This window comes from Hyalella azteca, unplaced genomic scaffold (genome assembly GCF_000764305.2).
Source record: "Hyalella azteca isolate HAZT.00-mixed unplaced genomic scaffold, Hazt_2.0.2 contig8529, whole genome shotgun sequence".
Taxonomy (NCBI): domain Eukaryota; kingdom Metazoa; phylum Arthropoda; class Malacostraca; order Amphipoda; family Hyalellidae; genus Hyalella; species Hyalella azteca.
In genome coordinates this window covers 83,024-105,188 of record NW_025938620.1, presented here as the reverse complement: position 1 = coordinate 105,188, position 22,165 = coordinate 83,024, and the positions used below count along the sequence as shown (strand labels likewise).

The window sequence follows — 22,165 nt, the reverse complement described above, 5'->3', positions numbered from 1 at the left end:
CCGTTCACTCGGAGACTGCAATCCAACTTGAACTTGATTGAATTTCTTCTAATTGTTCGTTTCTATGTACTAACAATTTAGTCAGCGATTGAAACATTATGAAAACGAATGCAGACTTGATTTAATAGTTAAATCAAGAGCAAGTGTAAATAGTAAGAATTATGTAAACATTTTTATATTCATGCTCAAGATCTGATGTTTACTAGAAGCAAATTAATCTTTGATTATGACAATAAAAAAATTGTGGTAAGGAGTAGATATTTTTTTACAGTGTCATAGTTTCTGTCGCTCTCATCTTTTTCGTGAAAATAAATATTTTGTTTTCACATGAATCTTTTTCATGAGTTTCAAAAGAAAAGTTTGTCAATATTTGTGCATTTGTCTGTGCACGTTCATCGGAGTTTGTTGATATATATAGAAACAAAAAGAAATAGACATCAAATAATTTGGTCGAATTGACACATTTTCTGTAGATAATTGGCGAAAATTCATGTTCAATCTATCGTAGACGAATTTTTTGCCACATGAATGTTAAACTCGTGCACATATAATGGATTTCGACGATTTATTGTACTATTACATGCTCGTTATAATCATAATCTGCCGTTTGAAGTGGATTGTAGTTATTATATAGTGAATGCTTCTTTAAAAATTCTGAATTATTTTCGTCTTTGGTGTTCGTCAAAAAAGAATAGTTTTCGAACAACATTACAGGGATTGGATTATTCGTTTGATAAATTTATTTTTGTCATACGTCGTGATTTCTTGTAGTTGCTTCCTCGAATATTCTTGATGTGATTGCAAATAAATAATTGTAAAAACAATGTTCATATTCACTTAAATTTTCAAGGCAAACGCTGAAAATGCATCTAACTTATTGCACCTGATCAAGCTGTGTTCGCTGCATTCGGTAACATTAATGCAAATCTTTACTGGCACAACTTCACTGAAAGGTCGTATCTATTTCAATAATATTAGCAAGCGAGACACTTGGTAAAGTTACGTAAATATAATATTAGATGAAATGTCGTCAAAGACCATTCGAGGACAACGAAGATTAGATGTGAAATTTTGCTTGTCAAATAACAGCCAAGCAATCACCAAACATTTGTCGCATCAAAAAGTTAGTGGAAAATCAACAGTTTGAATAACGATCAAATTCATACATTATCGTACAAATGCTCTATCTTAGTTAATACATTTCTTTGCATGCTGATATATATACCAGCCATTATCTGTGAAAAATTAAGGGGAGCATATAGTATAGCTGGAAAAACCTTTTTATTCACAGACGGATCATTTTGAAACTTGGTACACATATGTAAAATAAAATTATAAGACCTTTTTGTTCACGCAATTTCTTGGGAAAAATGGAAGAAAACGTAAAAATCATAGAAAACGGCAAAAAGGGGGCACTATTAAATCTATCTCCTCTTGCAATTAACGTGCTACAACGCCAAGGGCATGTAATTTGATTCGTAAAGACCATATCTAGAGATCATCCGGTCATTTTCCAAAATTTTAAAATTTTTTTCATTTTTATCTTCGATTTTTCAATTTTTGCCTCAACACCCCTCTAATAAGTAATAGAAAAAATCAGAAAAAATGACCGGATGACCTTTAGAGCTGGTTTTTACGAATCAAATGGTGTCTTTGGTGTCTCTCTCAATACTGTAGGTTGAAAATCACAGGAGGAGATAGATTTCTAAGACTAAAATTTAAATTTTTCAAGAAAGCAAGAAAACTGAAATTTGTGATCCTTGAAAGTGTGGGTTTTACTTGCGCTTCCATGGCTGTCGCGAACGAACAAATGAACGCACAAACATGACTTTGAGCTCTTTAAATGCGCCAGACTTGGACCTTTAAAATGAACCTAAAACCTGAAAAACCGAAATTTTCGATTTTTGTTGTACATGCTCCTCGAGTCATGCGATTTGAACCATGTTATGGCAGCTCTTTTTGAGCTTCAACTGATAGAAACTGGGTGAATTTCAATTACTTTTTCAGTTATGGAAATAAAATAATTCGAATGGGGCTAATTCGGTCCTATAAGGTGGATGCCGAATGATTTACCATTGAAATTCGCATAGCACCAGCCCCTGTCAGCCGAGCGTTACGTGAGAGTGAGTGCGCATGCACCGATGCTGCTTCCAAGGAGCTTTCGGTGATTTTCTTCGAAAATTTCATCAAAATCTCTTCATTAAAAATAGCCGTAATATTTTTCTTGATCTCGAGGAAGTCAACTAACAAGATCCTCCCTGAATCCTATAAAAACCTTCCCTCTAAGACGAACGAAGACGCACTGATTTTTCCTTGACGGTCCCATGCACTTTCTCCCCTGAACAGCCTCTGCTTCGATCGAGTTTCGCCCTAGGGATCGTACTGGTAGAGCCATGTTTCATCCTCGGACACAATCCGCGTATGAAAAAGTTCAGGATTCTTAACCCTCTTTTTCAAACTTTCCATGGAAAGATCTGCCCTATATTCCTGCTGATCTGGGCGCAACAGCCTGGTAACCCATTGAGAAGAGGGCTTGCTCAGTCCCAAACTGCTCAACAGAATTGTATGTATGGAACTCATGGAGATGTTGAGTGTCTCTGCTAATGATTCGGTGGTTATTCGCCTATCTTTTTCAACGAGATCACAAACAGCGTCAATGTTTTCCACACAAACTGATGTGCGTGGCCTGCCTCTGCAAGGGTTATCTTTGGTCTCATTTCTTTTGCTTCCGGAACGACTAATCCATTTGTAGGTTGATTAGTTTTCGAGGCACTGTCACCATAAACTTATTCCAGAGAGTCAATGATTTGGCTGTTCTTTCACCCAAGCTTCACCAATAATTTGATGCTTGACCAGGACTCGATTTTTGCGGATGCCATGTTGCTTGAACGGTTGTTGGCGTTTAATAATTATTAAACATATAATTATAAAACATATATTAATAATTATAAAGCAGCGCCCACGCGTTTGCCGTATTAATTTCCGAGATCATGTGAGAACACGTTATCAAACAATGAAATATGATCGTTTTGGTGCATTTGCATCATATTCTTTTCATAGAATTTTCAGTTATTTCCATTTCCCGCGAATGGTTTTAAGCACCCTCGTACATATTATTGTTTATATTAATTAAGAAGATATATACATACTCGTACATATATTAAGAAATTGTTTTAACGTGCGTCATAAATCTGCTTCCATAGTGAACTTAATCTCTTAATAAAACTTCCAAGAATCTGGGGCGATGTGAATATATATTCCCTATTCTCCGTGTAAGGAAAACCCCAGCAAAACTTCATCTTAATGAACAACATCGGCTGATCCCTTCAACGACTTCTTCAACTGAACCTCGTCTCTGGAAGGTGCGCAGCTCAAGCGACGCTTTCCGTCTCTCCTTTTTTCCAGTTGAATCAAAGGACAAACTTCCAATTAAACGGAGAGCCTTACAAACACATTCAAATTCTCAGAGTCCTTTTTACCAAATGAACCAAGCGAGATAGTCAATTCAGATTGCAAATCTGTCATCACATCGGGCGCAATACGAACATACCTTGGAAAATTGTGGATCTATGTGCAATAATGAGAGAATCCCTGCAACAAATTATTTTTACGTAGCAATACACAATATTTACGTAATTTGGTGCAACTTTATTTAATATTCCCTGCTAAGTAAATTACTTGGCTAAAATACTCATCGCAAAACCCAAATGTTTCTGGCTATATTCAAAACAAAAATTTTGCCAGAGGGCAACATAACTTATTAGGACTTGCCCCAGCAACGGCAAGATTGAATTCTTTCGTATGCCTCTAGCAAAAATTAACTGACATAACGATACGTTTTCAAAATTTTCAGTTTTGCTTTTCGCATCGGGCGGTTATTGCCATGCTTCGGTGTGTCCAAAGAACACTTGTAACAATAATATAAATTGGATAACCTTTTAGAAGTCAACTGGCAAACTCAAACATGCAAATTTGACACGCGCCGAGCCAGGAATTATTTTGACATGGACATGCATCGATAACAAACAAACACTAACCTAACTATGCTGTGCCTAAGCAGTTGCCGCCACAACTCTCACAGCTGAACTATCGACAGCAACATTGTACCAACAATTCATTATTCGTTCGCGAGTTAACAAGCAAGTTAGGCCTTTCCCCTTTTTAGCGCATTTTCTCATTTATGGAAAAAATGCACTATTGTGCTCGCCAAGTCCGTCCGTCCGTCCGTGACCTTAAGTTTTCGTCGACGAGAAAATGCGCGCTGTCACTCACTGCAGAGAGTACCGAGTTATATTTATTTTTTTTTAATTTCGGGTAACGGAGTGATATTGAATGTTGCATAGTAACCGACATAAAGCGCCGCCAGTCGCGGGCACCAACGGAGACTACGGAGCTTCAGGCAGTTGGTAGCGACGGCAAAGAGTTTCTGCCCACAAGCAGTAATATTGCGGTACATAGACAGGAGGCGAAGCTGAATACCTATTTTGGATTGACGTAATCAAGTCGATTAGAAACTGATATTCTTCAGGGCTTTCATCCTCTGAAAATTTACGGAAGCCTTACTCAAGACTTGTTCTCTAGATTGGTTTGCGATTGGGCCCAGAAATTAAAAATATCACGTTCTTCTTAAAAAATGAGACGTATTTAGCGATAAGATGAATGGTCTATACTCTATAGAATTAGTGAAATGGATAATCTTTTCCAGGAGTCACTTTCAAGTTCATGGTAATGGCATCAAATTCTAAAAGGGGGCGAATATCATCCACATACAGCAATTTTCCAGGCTTCATATATGAAAACGTCAACACGAGAAAAAATGAAGTCAACATGAGAAAAAATGAAGTCAACACGAGAAAAAAATTCCAAGTCAGGACGGAAGAAGAACAGCTTTCTGATGGGATATTTATTGAGCTGCGCAGCGCATCTTTGGAATAAGAAACGGACTGAGACCCAACTTAAAAAAGAGGGCAAAATTAATTGACTAGTGTTTAAATAATAATGAATTGGTTTACGACGAAACCATTAAAATAAATAGAAATTCTTAGATCTTATTTCGAATGGAACAAGTTTGGAGACCTATTGTACAACGAGTTCAGGTCCGAGACCAAACTTACATGGAATGACTATATGCATGCGTGAGACTTAACGACTCGGAAGTATCTAAATATTGAAATTTCGACAATTTGATCGCTAAAAATCAAGAAAAAACTTCAAATTCCGCTTGCACGATAGGAAACGAGTTTAAAAAGCATTCTTCATAAAAGCCTCAAGTGCACACGAATTGCTAATTTAATTTCTTCAGAAAGAAATGTAGTTTATTCTAGGTCAGTAAAGGCCGTCTTATATACGCCTCTTCTTTCCTGACAAATTGACTTGGTTGTTACAAGTTCTACTGAATATAGTACAGCAAAGGCGTAGAATACAAGCATGGCTCTAGGAGCTCAAGTTTAAGGAACGTTGCTAGAATTTGCTTCGCGTAGCCAACTTCAGACATTTCTTGTCTCAGTTCTTCAATATGAATATACCTGTAATATTATTTAAAATCACATGATCGTAAGTTGAGTAAATACACGAGACCGAAAACATGTTACATGATGCACGGGCAAATACGGTACTTAAAGCTGGAAAATAAACTAAAAATTATTAATTCCGAGAGTTCAATAGTAATTTTACGAAGAAAAAACCTATTCGCATCTCAGGTTACTCGATTTCACCTATGAATTTCAAAATTTGTTACTCGAAGCTAACGACACACATCATTTTTCATTACGTCGACCAAGAGAAACACTGAAGTTCCGTAGAATTTAGTGTCAGTGATGGCTCGTTCGGTGCAGGCAATGGCCCGTAGACCGACAGAACGTGGCAGTAGAAGACACAAAAAAATTATCCTAGATCGTTTAGGCGTGCTCGGCCTCCTCCATCTCACCCTCTTCTTCGAACTCTCCCTCATCCTCGGCGGTTGCCTCCTGGTATTGCTGATACTCAGACACCAAGTCGTTCATGTTAGACTCGGCCTCGGTGAACTCCATTTCGTCCATGCCCTCGCCAGTATACCAGTGCAAGAAAGCCTTGCGCCTGAACATCGCTGTGAACTGTTCCGACACTCGCTTGAACAGCTCCTGGATAGCCGTGGAGTTACCGATGAAAGTGGCAGCCATCTTGAGACCGCGAGGAGGAATGTCACACACAGCAGTTTTGACGTTATTTGGGATCCATTCAACAAAGTAAGAGGAGTTCTTGTTCTGGATAGTGTACATCTGGTCATCTACTTCCCTCATGGACATACGGCCTCGGAAGATGGCAGCAACTGTCAGGTATCGTCCATGGCGCGGGTCACAGGCAGCCATCATGTTCTTTGCGTCGAACATTTGTTGTGTCAACTCAGACACGGTGAGTGCGCGGTATTGCTGCGACCCACGAGCTGTCAGAGGTGCGAACCCAGGCATGAAGAAATGCAGACGCGGGAAAGGCACCATGTTGACCGCGAGCTTACGGAGATCTGCGTTCAGTTGACCTGGGAACCTGAGGCAAGTTGTGACACCTGACATGGTTAGTGAGACGAGGTGATTAAGATCTCCGTAAGTGGGGTTCTGCAGCTTCAATGTACGGAAGCAAATATCGTAGAGCGCTTCGTTATCAATGCAGAAGGTTTCATCTGTGTTCTCCACAAGCTGGTGAATAGACAGAGTCGCGTTGTATGGCTCAACGACAGTGTCGGAAACTTTAGGAGAAGGCACAACGGAGAACGTGTTCATAATTCGATCGGGGAATTCTTCACGGATTTTCGAGACGATAAGAGTACCCATGCCGGAGCCAGTGCCGCCACCGAGGGAGTGTGTGAGCTGGAAGCCCTGCAGACAGTCGCATTTCTCAGACTCCTTCCGCACGACATCGAGGACAGAGTCGACCAGCTCAGCGCCTTCAGTGTAGTGGCCCTTGGCCCAGTTGTTGCCTGCGCCGCTCTGACCTGCACAAGGAGACGTCAGTTGTAACATATACCAATGATAATTATATTCAATTATATTATTATAATTATCACATTGTCAATGTGGTTGCAGCATTGACGTCAGTTGTAACATATAAGAATGATAATTATATTCAATTATATTATTATAATTATCACATTATCGTCAATGTGGTTGCCGCATTGACGTCAGTTGTAACATATACGAATGATAATTATAATCAAGAGTATCGTTATCTTAAATTAGTCTCTCGTTTACGGTAACACATATATCACATTATTGTCAATGCCGCATTGTTGATAATTATCCTAAATCAGAGGATAAATAATTCAGGAATGGCAATGGTGAGCCTAACAACGATTAACACGTTGACTACGATTGCTTCATATTGTACTATTATTTAATTTTTTGAACTGTTTTTAAGCAGGGTTGCCAGACGGTCATTTTTTCCGGACAAATTCCGTGATTTAGTTTTTCTCAATTGCGTTGGCCGGCTGAAATTTATGATAGGGGTACTTCCTAATTAAATTTTAAATACTGCAAAAAGAAAATTAATGGAATTTTTATAGCAGAAGCTACAAATAAACTAGTATATATTGAGTTATCGGCCTTTTTTTGGCCTCTTTTGTTCTCGGATTTGGCCGATTTTAGGCAACCTTAATTATGTATCACTACGTCCTGGAGAAATACATTTCGTGGTACGCATTTGTACCACTTCGTAGCCAACGTGTTAAAAGTGATGAGCAACCTAAGGCCCTGAATAGATCACAACACTAGACTATTTCAAAGTCGATATTCATCGCATTCCATAAAGTCTTTTTCACAATTGATGTACATACAATTATAGATACACAGATAATGCTGTTTAAATAATTTTCAAGTGACTTGACGTTGAACAAAACTGATATATTTTAACCTGTTCATAGACATTTTTTCTACTCAGGACTGAAAATGAAGAGAGATGAAAACCGTTTGTGAATCAATAACTAAGCATTGAAACTACAATGATATTTAAAACCATAAGGAGATTCTCAGAATAAGATTCAAACGTGATCAATTTTCTCAGAAAACAAGAAATTCCGGTTGACTAAAACCAAATCGTGTTCATTTAATGATCATATCAAATTGCGACTATAAAACCGAGATTCAACAGTTTAATGTCACAATTTTGTTATTTAACATTTTGTGTTATTGTGTTAACACAATATTGTGTTGTTCTCAATCACCCGACGAGTGCGTGCGCGTGTACTCAATATACGAGAGTGAGTACCGAGCTACGTACATCGTTCACCTCATTGATAACTAAAAGCCAGTTTAATGCTAACCACTATCTTGGTAAATCCACTTTTGAAAATATTTCTCAAAATGAATTCAGAATACTTTCAATTAGATTTTTTTTCTCATTATAAGACAGTCGACAATTCATAGAAGGGGAAGCTCTCATTCTGCAATACTATCTAATTTTTTCTAATTTTATGACCATTATTAACCTAAATAAATCAACTTTGGAATGTGTTGAATAGCCACTTGTGAAGAAGTTATTAATCTCTTTTAAACAGAAATTAAGCCTACTCACCAGGCCTATAGATATGAATCGTATTTTGAAAATATTTCTCAAAATGAATTCAGAATACTTTCAATTAGATTTTTTTCTCATTATAAGACAGTCGACAATTCATAGAAGGGGAAGCTCTCATGCTGCAAAACTATCTAATTTTTCTAATTTAATGACCATTATTAACCAGAATAAATCAACTTTGGAACGTTTAGAATAGCCACTTGTAAAGAAGTTATTAATCTCTTTTAAAAAGAAATTAAGCCTACTCACCAGGCCTATAGATATGAATCGTATTTACGACGGGAATATATAGAGAAATGACGGATGAGGCCTGCAGGTACGAATTGCATTGCAGACGAATATGCATTGCGTCAAGGCACGAATAGCAGTGGAGAATATTTTCCAGGTATGAATAGCATAGGTGATAGTGACTAGGTACGAATAGCAAAAGAGAGTGTCTAGGTAAAAATAGCATAAGAGAGTGTCTATGTAAAAATAGCATAAGAGAGTGTCTAGGTAAAAATAGCATAGGAGACAATGTGTCTAGGTATGAATAGCATAGGAGACAAGGTGTCCAGGCACGAATAGCATAGGAGACAAGGTGTCTAGGTATGAATAGCATAGGAGACGAGGTGTCTAGGTACAAAATAGCATAGGAGACAAGGTGCACAGGTACAAATAGCATAGGAGACAAGGTGTCCAGGTACAAATAGCATAGGAGACAAGGTGTCCAGGTACAAATAGCATAGGAGACAAGGTGTCCAGGTACAAATAGCTTAGCAGACAAGGTGTCCAGGTACGAATAGCATAGGAGACAAGGTGTCCAGGTACAAGTAGCATAGTAGACAAGGTGTCCAGGTACAAATAGTATAGGAGACAAGGTGTCTAGGTACGAATAGCATAGGAGACAAGGTGTCCAGGTAGGAATAGCATAGTAGACAAGGTGTCCAGGTAGGAATAACATAGTAGAAGAGGTGTCCAGGTACAAATAGCATAGGAAAAAAGGTGTCTGGGTACAAATAGCATAGGAAACAAGGTGTCTAGGTACGAATATCATATGAGACAAGGTGTCCAGGAACAAATAGCTTAGCAGACAAGGTGTCCAGGTACGAATAGCATAGGAAACAAGGTGTCCAGGTAGGAATAGCATAGCAGACAAGGCACCCAGGTAGGAATAGCATAGCATACAAGATGTCCAGGTAGGAATAGCCTAGCAGACGAGGTGTCCAGGTACAAATAGCTTAGCAGACAAGGTGTCCAGGTAGGAATAGCATAGCAGACAAGGTGTCCAAGTAGGAATAGCATAGCAGACGAGGTGTCCAAGTAGGAATAGCATAGCAGACAAGGTGTCCAGGTAGGAATAGCATAGCAGAGTGTCCACAGGATCTCACCAAATACAAAGCTGTCGGGCTTGAAGAGCTGGCCGTGGGGACCTGCCCTGACGCTGTCCATGGTGCCGGGCTCCAGGTCCACCAGCACCGCCCGGGGCACATACTTGCCCTGCACACACATATACACATTATACTATATAATTATTATTATATATAGTAAATATATATCGTATATATATTATACTATATATTATATTGCATATAAATTATACACATGTGCACATTATACTCTACAGAAGTAAGGGTACTTCCAATGCAATTAACTGTGCTGTATTATCGTAATGCATACCTAAGGAACTATTTAGGTAACACTCAACTAACTATTCAATGCTTACAACAGTGAGTGCTTAATAGGCAAATGGAAATAACGTTAAATAACTATTTAACACTTACAACAGTAAATGTTAAATAGGTAACTAACTATTTAACACTTACAACAATAAGTGTTAAATAGGTAAATAACTATTTAACACTCATAATAGTAAGTGTTAAATAGATAATTAAATATTCAATACTTACAACAGTGAGAGCTAAATAGGTAACTAACTATTTAACACTTACAACAGGGCATCATTATCATAACCTAGTGACGTACTTAACCAGCACACAAACTTACTTCAAAATTTAAAGAAGACACAGTAATTACCAATGCAATTAACTGCGCTTCTTTATCTTAACACACACTTAGAAATGTATTTGCCCTGCAACATACTCTTCGTAAACTACAGAGCTACGGGCATTCAACACGTATGTACAAATTCACTGCAATGTTCATCATTAATAAGCTATAAGATTCATTCAAATGTAAAAATGTGAAAGCCGTCATCGTTGAATTAAGGCTTTTCCATTGTTCAACCTCTGTCAGGTATATGCTTCCAACGCTCATTTTTTGCCCAACTTACAGTTGAGCAAAATTATTCTATAATCAACATTATGAGCGGCTTAAGAAAAAATATCTGATCTAGGTTATTAGACAAATGTGCACTAATAAAATTCATATAATTGAACAACATTCTTTCCAACATACTAGATACTAGATCTTCTCAAGTCTTAGATACAAATAGTTTATGGCCGGAAGTTGCCGGGCATGTTTTGTGATTCTTTAATATTTGTATTAAAAAACTCTGGCGAGTCGTCGAACACATTAAAAGAAATCAAAGGCTTAATGGTTCCATACTATAGATACTTTTGCGCATATCATGAAATAAAACTAAATAAATAATGATTGCTATCTCAAAAACACTATAATTTGCAATAAAATAGTATAGCAAGTAAAAAGGCCATACAGTATAATTCTGACATACATGAGCAGTTACAATTTAATTGATATGAATATTGAGGCAAGCATAGCGCATTATTCAGGCAAGCATAACGCATTATTCAGGCAAGTATAGCGCATTATTCAGGCAAGCATAGAGCATTATTTAGGCAAGCATAGAGCATTATTTAGGCAAGTATAACATATAACCCACCAGCCCTCATTGTAGTAGACTATGATATAACGTATTATACTATTATCATATAACGCATTATTATCATCATCATATTATATTATCATCAGAACCCACCTGGTTGCCCTCATTGTAGTAGACGATGATTTAACAAATTATAGTATTATTATATAACGTATTATTATCATCATCATATTATATTATCATCAGAACCCTACCTGATTGCCCTCATTGTAGTACCTAGACGATGATATAATGTATTACGTATATCATCGTCATATTATATTATCATCATAGCCCACCTGGTTGCCCTCATTATAGTAGACGATGATATAACGTATTACATTATCATCATCATATTATATTATCATCATAAACAACCTGGTTGCCCTCATTATAGTTGACGATGATATAACAAATTATAGTATTATTATATAACGTATTATTATCATCATCATATTATATTATCATCAGAACCCTACCTGATTGCCCTCATTGTAGTACCTAGACGATGATATAATGTATTACGTATATCATCGTCATATTATATTATCATCATAGCCCACCTGGTTGCCCTCATTATAGTAGACGATGATATAACGTATTACATTATCATCATCATATTATATTATCATCATAAACAACCTGGTTGCCCTCATTATAGTTGATGATATAACATATTATAGTATTATTAAATATTATAATAGCGCACCTGGTTGCCCTCATTATAGTTGACGATGATATAACGTATTATGCTCTCATTATATAACGCATTATAATATTATAATAACCCACCTGGTTGCCCTCATTGCAGTAGACGATGATATAACGTATTATAATATAACATATCATATCATCATCATATTATACAATTATAATAGCCCACCTGGTTGCCCTCATTATAGTAGACGATGATGCGCTCGAGCTGCAGGTCCATAAGTTCCTTGTTGGTGCCCGCATACTCGCCCGAGGGCTGGATGCCGTGCTCGTCGCTGATGATCTCCCAGAACTGAAACAAAATGCACGCTGTACTACACAGCCAACGCAATAAAGTACAATTATGTTTACAACTGTTCTGTTAACACGTTGACTACGAAGTGGTACATATGCGTACCACGAAATGTATTTCCCCAGGACGTAGTGATACATAATTAAGGTAGCCTAAAATCGGCCAAATTCAAGAACAAAAAAGGCCGATAACTCAATATATACTCGTTTTTTTTGTAGCTTCTGCTATAAAAATTCCATTCATTTTATTTTTGCAGTATTTAAAATTTAATTAGGAAGTACCTCTATCATAAATTTTAGCCGGCCAACGCAATTGAGAAAAACTAAATCACAGAATTTGCCCAGAAAAAATGACCGTCTGGCAAAACTGTTTAATAACGGTACTAAAAATGAAATAATAGTACAAGATGAAGCAATCATAGTCAACGTGTTAAGTACAATTATCTTTACAACTGTTCTGTTAAGGACAATTATGTTTACAACTGTTCTGTTAAGTATAATTAACTTTACAACTGTTGTGTTAAGTACAATTATCTTTACAACTGTTCTGTTAAGTACAATTATCTTTACAACTGTTCTGTTAAGTACAATTATGTTTGCACAATCGTAGGAGCGTAAACGGTAAACCGTGGAGTAGGAGGAACGCGAAATTTTTGGAGGCGAAATAAAAACGTTGACTTCGGTGGCAATGATCATCTAAAACTGCAATGGACTGCATGACGACGAGGGAAACCACGAGTTCATGGCTAACTAATGAATGGAAGCTCAATACACGATAATGAAGCTGGCGGCTACAGCCCATTGGCAACGAGCAGAAAATGCTTTCCGTCTGATAATTGCAACGCAAAATCTATGTTGATCTTTCCACACGACACGCGACAACGGATCCGCAGACTAGACCTAAGTTGTAATGCGCCCTAACCTTTCTGTTCTGTTACTGAAGAACTGATCATGTACACTGAGTTAAAAACGATTACGACCAGTGAAGCTGCTAACCTGCTGGGTAGTAGATCAAAATTATTTCTTGATTTCATTTTACTGTCCATCAAATTAAAAAAAAAATGATCGAAATCACAAAATTGAATCTGTAAAGGAAGGACAACAGAAAAAAAATACAAAGCATCTATATATATATATATATATATGTAGAGAGCACTGCGCATGTAAATTCATCACTCCTGCCTTTAAACTAGTACTAGCCATCAATAATCATCCTAATAAATTGAATATTAGTATAAACACTAACGTATTTGTCAACTAGTTCAAGAGCTTAATTCAACCGAAATAACAAACAAAGGCGTGGCAACTATTACTTCTACTTCTAGCTAAACAACGGCTTTGTCCCCCTGTCTCACCGTCTCATCACTTCCGGGTGGAAGCTCAGAACGCGTATCATTAGATCGCACAAAGAAAATATTCTCTACAGCATGTGAATGCAATTATAAGAGAAAAGTCTGTTATTGTTTTGCAAAGATAAAAGGAAGTCAGCATACTGAGCATAGTGCATACGGGTTGCATTGGTTATGGATCGAAGTCCCATACATAGTCGACCGTTACATCATGCGCGTCGCAACGAGATCCACCCAGCAACTACACTGCAGACCCAAAACGTCTAACTTGGCAACCTAATCTTAATCTTCAGCGCGCAAAAGGTAATGTACAAGGATGAATGAAAGCATCTCGGGGAATAGAATATCATAAGCAAGTCATTCAATACCTATAGAAACAAACTTTTGTCCCGCCGTATGTTAGACAACGTTCATATGATTTAAATCAAGAATCAAGATGTCGACGAAGACGTCGGACGAGACATCATACAATTCATACATATAAACTGCCATCGAAAGATATAATTTCAGAAATAATTAAAACTCGGGGCTTGAACATAGGACTAACTGACTAAGCCTTAAAGAATCAACAGCAATTTCATAAATGATTTGCAAACAGCCATAAAAAGTGGCCAACTGCGACTTCAATCATCATTATAGAGTCCAAAAAGTAGATCAGTACCTACGTATCATGGAGACCCGTATTTAACATCCATAAGATTATCTTGCTTGAAATAGATAAGGTTAATATAAATTAACTGGTCTTTATATAATCTCTCGCAGTGGCATGATTCATCGGTAAGGCGCGGCATAGCCTCATGATCGATCGCCACCGTTTGCCGGCGACTGAAAAGCCGCCAATGCAGGGATGGGGCGTGGCCGTCGGCTTAAACATTTCCTAATTTTCACAATAAAAGCAGCAGCAGCTCAATACTTATACTATATCATCTATCTTACCTTGGTTCCAATCTGGTTGCCACATTGGCCTGTTTGAAGATGGATAATTTCCCTCATTGTGACAAAAGTTATTTAGGCTTCACTAGGCAAACGAAACACTGCACGCCCTCCTCGGTTCGTGTCTGGATACAGACTACCAAGCTTTGTGAAATTGTGACGCGAGTCTGTGTCAGTGAGTCACTCAGCAAACTGGGTGAGGTCTGCGAAGAAATGAAGGCTACAAGGCGTTCAAATCGAAATGCTTATTTGAGGTATTTTTGTCGAATATGAAGCATTGAAGAGAAAATAGTGACTGCTCGCTGCAGTGCATTCCTACTAATTAATTATGTTCTTAATTTTGTGCAGATCGGTTAGAATTGAAGACGTGAGGCGCTAAACACGCGACAAAATACGTTCCGCGTTTGAGTACACAATTTGACCCAAATTTCAGTTTATATATGTCGTTATTATTAGCTTTTCATAAAACAATTTTTTTAATGAAGCTCTGATCCAGAAGCACTGTAATCCATATGTAACAACAGTACCTATTTCGCTCCTACTATAATTACTCGCGGTTTTCAAAAGTTTATCCTCTATATGGTTTTCTATTCTTTACTCGTGTCAACAATTTCATGGAGTTCTATATGAAATAGGATTGGAACATAAGCATTCTGATTTGAAATAAAAATTAGAGGATGGATTTTGAAGACTAGTGTTATAACCATTCAAAATATTGTATTTTCATTCATTTATTTTTCCCTAATAAGTTCTTCAGTGTGCAAAATTTTTCCCTCAACGTCACTCGAGTTTATCAGGGAGTGTTTGCAAAGCACACAGAGATAATAGGGGCCTTATCTCTGTGCACAGGGAGTGTTCGCAAAGCACAGATAGATAAAAAGGACCTAATCGGCGATAAGGCCCCCTAATACCACTAATAATGAAATACTAATACGTCGTCTTCCTCAGTAGCTTCTTGACAACAGCGTAGGCTGTACGAAATGAGTCCCTTCCATAAATGTGCTCGCAGACCTCTCGTCGCAGCCATGATACACGTCGGGGCCTTGCCAGGTTAGAATAGAACTTATATAAATGTGTTCGCAGACCTTTAGTCTAAAGAGTTTAGTGGTAGCCATGACACCATTGGGGCCTTAACAGGCTAGAAGTTAGAATGTAAATGTTCATTTACAGCAGATGTGGTAACAGAGGTAGGGAGGCCCAGTGGTTACAGTTCAGAGTACCAAGATTGGCGCAGAGAGGTATGAGTTCGATACTAGATTTGTGCGACAATTTTTGGTCAAAATAAGCAAGAACCCGCCAAGGAGGCTGGGTGGTCAAGCACAACAAAATTTCATCAGTGAGTTGCCTGTCCGAAAACGTAACAAGCTTTGAATATTCTGCGATGTTCAGAATCAGCGACAGGCTTGATCTGTGAAATATCTATACGTTCTAGATGTCGTGTCCAACATACAGTTTATCTTTCAAGAGGGTGGTTCCCAGGGACACAAATTGGGCGAAGTGTGATAAATCAAAACAAATACAGATCTCTAGCGAGAGTGACAAGCAAAAATAGTTACTAATCATGAGTGTAACGGCGAAATGAATGACAAATGAATGACGATGATAGGTGGACCATGAAAGTTTAAAGTTGTTTGTTTGTCTGAGAGGGATTTTGAATTATTTTGAATCCAGAAGTTTTTATTCGTGTCATTACACTGACGTTTTGTTATATTATAGTGTACTGAAACAGAGCCTCAGTAAATGATAATTAATAAAATCAATTCCTTTTCTTTCTGTTGGAATGGTGAGTAAATGATAATGATGCATCATAGCCCCCATAGCATATCAATGGAGTAGCAGCTACAAATGCTACAGCCAGACGACTGAAGTAGCATGCAGCAATAAAACTGGAGTAGCATGCAGCCATATGACTGAAGTAGCATGCAGCAATAAAACTGGAGTAGCATGCAGCCATATNACTGTACTGTACTGACTGTAGTACACTGTACCAGGACATGGTGGTGGTAGAGAACATGCACGACTGTACTGTACTGTACTGACTGTAGTACACTGTACCAGGACATGGTGGTGGTAGAGAACATGCACGACTGTACTGTACTGTACTGACTGTAGTACACTGTACCAGGACATGGTGGTGGTAGAGAACATGCACGACTGTACTGTACTGTACTGACTGTAGTACACTGTACCAGGACATGGTGGTGGTAGAGAACATGCACGACTGTACTGTACTGTACTGACTGTAGTACACTGTACCAGGACATGGTGGTGGTAGAGAACATGCACGACTGTACTGTACTGTACTGACTGTAGTACACTGTACCAGGACATGGTGGTGGTAGAGAACATGCACGACTGTACTGTACTGTACTGACTGTAGTACACTGTACCAGGACATGGTGGTGGTAGAGAACATGCACGACTGTACTGTACTGTACTGACTGTAGTACACTGTACCAGGACATGGTGGTGGTAGAGAACATGCACGACTGTACTGTACTGTACTGACTGTAGTACACTGTACCAGGACATGGTGGTGGTAGAGAACATGCACGACTGTACTGTACTGTACTGACTGTAGTACACTGTACCAGGACATGGTGGTGGTAGAGAACATGCACGACTGTACTGTACTGTACTGACTGTAGTACACTGTACCAGGACATGGTGGTGGTAGAGAACATGCACGACTGTACTGTACTGTACTGACTGTAGTACACTGTACCAGGACATGGTGGTGGTAGAGAACATGCACGACTGTACTGTACTGTACTGACTGTAGTACACTGTACCAGGACATGGTGGTGGTAGAGAACATGCACGACTGTACTGTACTGTACTGACTGTAGTACACTGTACCAGGACATGGTGGTGGTAGAGAACATGCACGACTGTACTGTACTGTACTGACTGTAGTACACTGTACCAGGACATGGTGGTGGTAGAGAACATGCACGACTGTACTGTACTGTACTGACTGTAGTACACTGTACCAGGACATGGTGGTGGTAGAGAACATGCACGACTGTACTGTACTGTACTGACTGTAGTACACTGTACCAGGACATGGTGGTGGTAGAGAACATGCACGACTGTACTGTACTGTACTGTACTGTACTGTACTGTACTGACTGTACTGACTGTACCAGGACATGGTGGTGGTAGAGAACATGCACGACGCGCCCTATGTGTCGCCCCAGCACTCAGGTCCTGAGGTCGTGGCCGCCATGACAGCTGTCTGCGTCGCCGTCAGGAGACGCTGGGGGCGCCGCCCCTTGGGGTGCCAGGTGCCTGAAATTAATGAATTTATTATTATTATGCCTGATATTAATGAATTATTTTTATTATGCCTGAAATTAATTAATGTTTCTTATTATGCCTGAAATTAATGAATGATTTTTTTATTATGCCTGAAATTGATGAATGTTTTTTGTTCGGCTTTTTATTACATATATAAAATAATAGAACAAGACCATTTATAGCGCATTTTCTCATTTGTGGAAAAGAGGCTCTATTGTGCTCGTCATGTCCGTCTGTCCGTCTGTCTGTCAGTTTCTTCGTCCGTCTGTCTGTCTGTCTGTCTGCATGTCTGTCTGTCCGTCTCTTTGTCCGTCTGTCCGTCCGTCTGTCCGTCCGTCTGTCCGTCTGTCTGTCAGTCTCTTCGTCCGTCTGTCTGTCTGTCTGTCCGTCTCTTTGTCCGTCTATCCGTCCGTCTGTACGTCTGTCTGTCTGTCCGTGACTTCACGTTTTCGTCGACGAGAAAATGCGCTCTCTGTCACTCACTGCAGTGAGTACTAAGTTATATTTTTTATTGCTTTGTTCGACTAATTGAAATAACGAATAAGAAGATTATTAATAAAAAGCATGCTTTGTTATTTAATCAAACTTGCATAAAAGAAATTTTTCCGCGGATTTACACCATGAATTGAATTATTTTAATATATTATTATTAACATAATTTGTTAATAATTAATATTTTTTAATTAATATTAATTTAATAATAATAATTTAATATTTATATCTATGCGCGTTGACTTCTCTGCGAATCTGATGAAAAAAATTATTCTTCATTCAATAACAGGAATTGATTTTCATGGAACTTATTTATCATATATACATAAAACTTATTTTTGGCAAATTCCCGTAATTTAATTTGGTATAATTTACTTAAATTCATTTACAATTCGAATTTCCTATAATTATGATATTTAAATACCATGGTAGGCTGACCCCTCATCGTAGACCTGATAATATTTTGAGTCGTGATTCATGTTCAAAAATATTACCTATATATTATATAATACTATGATGCTATAGCATTAGTAATACTAATTTGAGGATTACTTTTACTAATGTTTAGCATCTATTTTATTCATTTTAGGAAATCACGAAAATATACGTACAGATTTAATTTATGATACATATAATCGAACAGCGATAGGCTATCTTATTTAATAAACTCACTTAACAACCAAAAACCTTAATTATAGAAATGCATAAACTGAAAATGATGAATCGCTGGATCAATTATTGCATTTTGATGCATAAGATCGCGTTTTAATTGCAGGCAATAAATATTTGATAAACTAACTTTAGTATATATAAATTTTGTTTGCTCTGGCCGTGGCGCTCGCCAGCGACTTGGACTTCGTGAGGGCGGAAGGCTTCGTGTTCGGACACGTCGCTGACGAAGGCTACACGAATGCGTGCGCCGGGACACTCCTCAGGTACCGTGCGTGTCGCTGACGAAGGCTACACGAATGCGTGTGCCGGGACACTTCTCAGGTACCGTGCGTGTTGCTGACGAATGCGTGTGATGGGACACTTCTCAGGTACCGTGCGTGTCGCTAACGAAGGCTACACGAATGCGTGTGCCGGGACACTTCTCAGGTACCGTGCGTGTTGCTGACGAAGGCTACACGAATGTCTTCTCAGGTACCGTGCGTGTGGCTGATGAAGGCTACACGAATGCGTGTGCCGTGACACTTCTCAGGTACCGTGCGTGTTGCTGATGAAGGCTACACGAATGCGTGATATATACAAGAGAAAGTATATACATATATATGATAACCATAAAAGAATATATAGATACTTGAACAGAACTTACAAAGTCATACAATAAGGCAGCATGAACTGCTAACTAAAATACATAATACTTTGAAACATATCGTAAAATATCAGCAGCTCAACTACTGAATATTGTTGCAGAAATCGAATATACTTACATATATGATAATAATTAGAGAATATATAGATACTTGGACAGAGTTCACCCAGTCATGCAATAAGGCAGCATGAAGTGCTAACTGAAATACATTTGAATTTTGAAATATATGAAAAAATATAAATCAGTACTAACAGCAGTGAGTGACAGTCTGACAGAGAGCGCATTTTCTCGTCGACGAAAACGAAGTCACGGACAGACCGACGGACAGACGGGCAGACAGACAGGCAGGCGGACAGACGGACGGACAGACGGACGGACAGACGGATGGACAGACTGACAGAAGGACAGACGGACGGACAGACAGACCGACAGACAGACAGACAGACAGACGGACGGACATGGCGAGCACAATAGCGCCTTTTTTCCATAAATGAGAAAATGCGCTAAAAATGTCAGCAGTTCAACTACTGAACACTTATACCGTCACGTGCAGGTATCGTCGTCACATCGGAGCGCAGCATATTGGCATCTGGGCAGACATCAAGAAAAAACACAGGTAGCTGATAAAAGATCTGGGCAGACAGAGGGAGATCACCTTACCCCTGAATAACTTTCCCCTGAGTAACTTTCCATTAATAATTTTCCCTTGAATAACTTTTGTCAGGAGCTATATCATGCGCCTTCTGGGATACGTGACTAAGTTCGTGAGGGATAAGCAAGACACCATCTGTCTAGAGTACTTAATTATATTGATACGGAGTGGTTATAAAGGAGAGTTTTATTATTGGTAAGAGGCTAGACGTCGACCGTAAGGGTACGCACACAGTGAAAGCAGGTTGTCAGCGTGCTGGTTGCCTGCTCTGGCTGGCGCCTGAAACCATGGAATACAGAAGCCTATTCGTACAGGTTTTCACTGTGAACACTTACATTATTATCCTATGTTCATTCTTGTGGCAGGTTGGAGCAGGTTGCCCGCGCGGGCAAAACTGCTTTCACTGTGTGGGTACCCTAAGGTCGGAGTAGCTCCTACGCGAGTTACATTCCCAGTCAATCAGGTCTTGATCGATCGATGAAGATTAGGGCGGATCGACGAAGAAATTATTGCAGATTCTTGCTCAGTCGATCAACCTCTATAACGTCAAGTTAATATTACGTCTCAAGTACATATGATCATCTCTTATAATATAATAAAATGAATATAACGAGAAGCCAGATCGACACCGGACACTTTCCCGTGAAAATTTTTCTCTTAATTGAATGAGTAATCACTGCCGGACCTCATTAATTATTCGCCAGATGATGATAATAATGGTCAAAGAATGACACCATTAACCGTTCGCCAGTTAATTGCGATAAATATCGCTGCAGAATCCCATTACCCATTCGCCAGTTAATTGTAACAATTATCGCAGCATGACACCATTAACCATTAGCTATTAAAAGTACTAATGATGACAGCTCGCACGCCATCACGGCCGACGTGAGTCTGGGCGACACAGCGCGGGCGGCAGCATTCTTCGGGGCGGCGGCGGTGGTTCTACTGAACACTTATACCGTCACGTGCAGGTATCGTCGTCACATCGGAGCGCAGCATATTGGCATCTGGGCAGACATCAAGAAAAAACACAGGTACCTCGTTAAGAGATCTGCTGGGCAGGCAGAGGGAGAAAATGAAGATTTTTTTTTCAATTAATACCTTTCCCCTAAATAACTTTCCTTGCAATAACTTTCCCCTTAATAATTTTCCCTGATTAACTTTCCCCTTACTAATTTTCCCCTTAGTAACGTTCCCATAACAACTTTCCCCGTAATAACTTTCCCCCCTTAATAACTTTCCCTTTAACAACTTCCGCACGAATAACTTTCCTGTGAATAACTTTCCCATGAACGAGTTTCCCCTAATTGAATGAGTGATCATTGAAGGAACCCATTATATAATCATTCGCTAGTTAATTGTAATAATTATCGCAGCAGGTCCCCATTAACCATTCATCAGTTTATTGTAATAATTATCACAACACGACACCATTAACCATTAGCCAGTTAATTGAAACAATGGCCGCAGCAGGTCCCCATTAACCATTCGTTAGTTAATTTTAATAATGACCGCAACATGACACCATTAACCATTCGCTAGTAATAGTACTAATGATGACAGCTCGCACGCCATCACGGCCGACGTGAGTCTGGGCGACACAGCGCGGGCGGCAGCATTCTTCGGGGCGGCGGCGGTGGTCGTGACAGGGGCGGCCACGGGCGAGGAGACGGACGTCGGACACTTGCGGGGTACCTTACTTGCTACTGTGCTGTTTATGATTACAGGGCCTATACTTTAAGAAAAAG

The 22,165-nt window shown here is 39.0% G+C and overlaps 2 protein-coding genes across 2 annotated transcripts; one reads left to right on the top strand and one right to left on the bottom strand.

Annotated features, from left to right (window-relative positions):
- Positions 1–4,888: 4,888 nt before the first annotated feature.
- LOC108664742 (tubulin beta-1 chain-like) lies at positions 4,889–14,804 on the bottom strand. Its single transcript, XM_018151418.2, has 4 exons — positions 14,659–14,804; positions 12,252–12,374; positions 9,915–10,023; positions 4,889–6,967 (listed from the first exon to the last, which is right to left on the bottom strand). Exons 1-4 carry the CDS (start codon positions 14,713–14,715, stop codon positions 5,898–5,900), a joined length of 1,359 nt encoding a protein of 452 aa, XP_018006907.1. The 5' UTR covers positions 14,716–14,804; the 3' UTR covers positions 4,889–5,897.
- A 1,815-nt stretch (positions 14,805–16,619) lies between these two features.
- On the top strand, positions 16,620–22,158 carry LOC108664741 (uncharacterized protein F13E9.13, mitochondrial-like). The gene is made up of 4 exons (XM_018151417.2): positions 16,620–17,942; positions 19,267–19,382; positions 20,316–20,378; positions 21,981–22,158. The coding sequence occupies exons 1-4, from the start codon at positions 17,808–17,810 to the stop codon at positions 22,156–22,158; spliced, it is 492 nt and encodes a 163-aa protein (XP_018006906.1). The 5' UTR covers positions 16,620–17,807.
- The last annotated feature ends 7 nt before the right edge of the window (positions 22,159–22,165 follow it).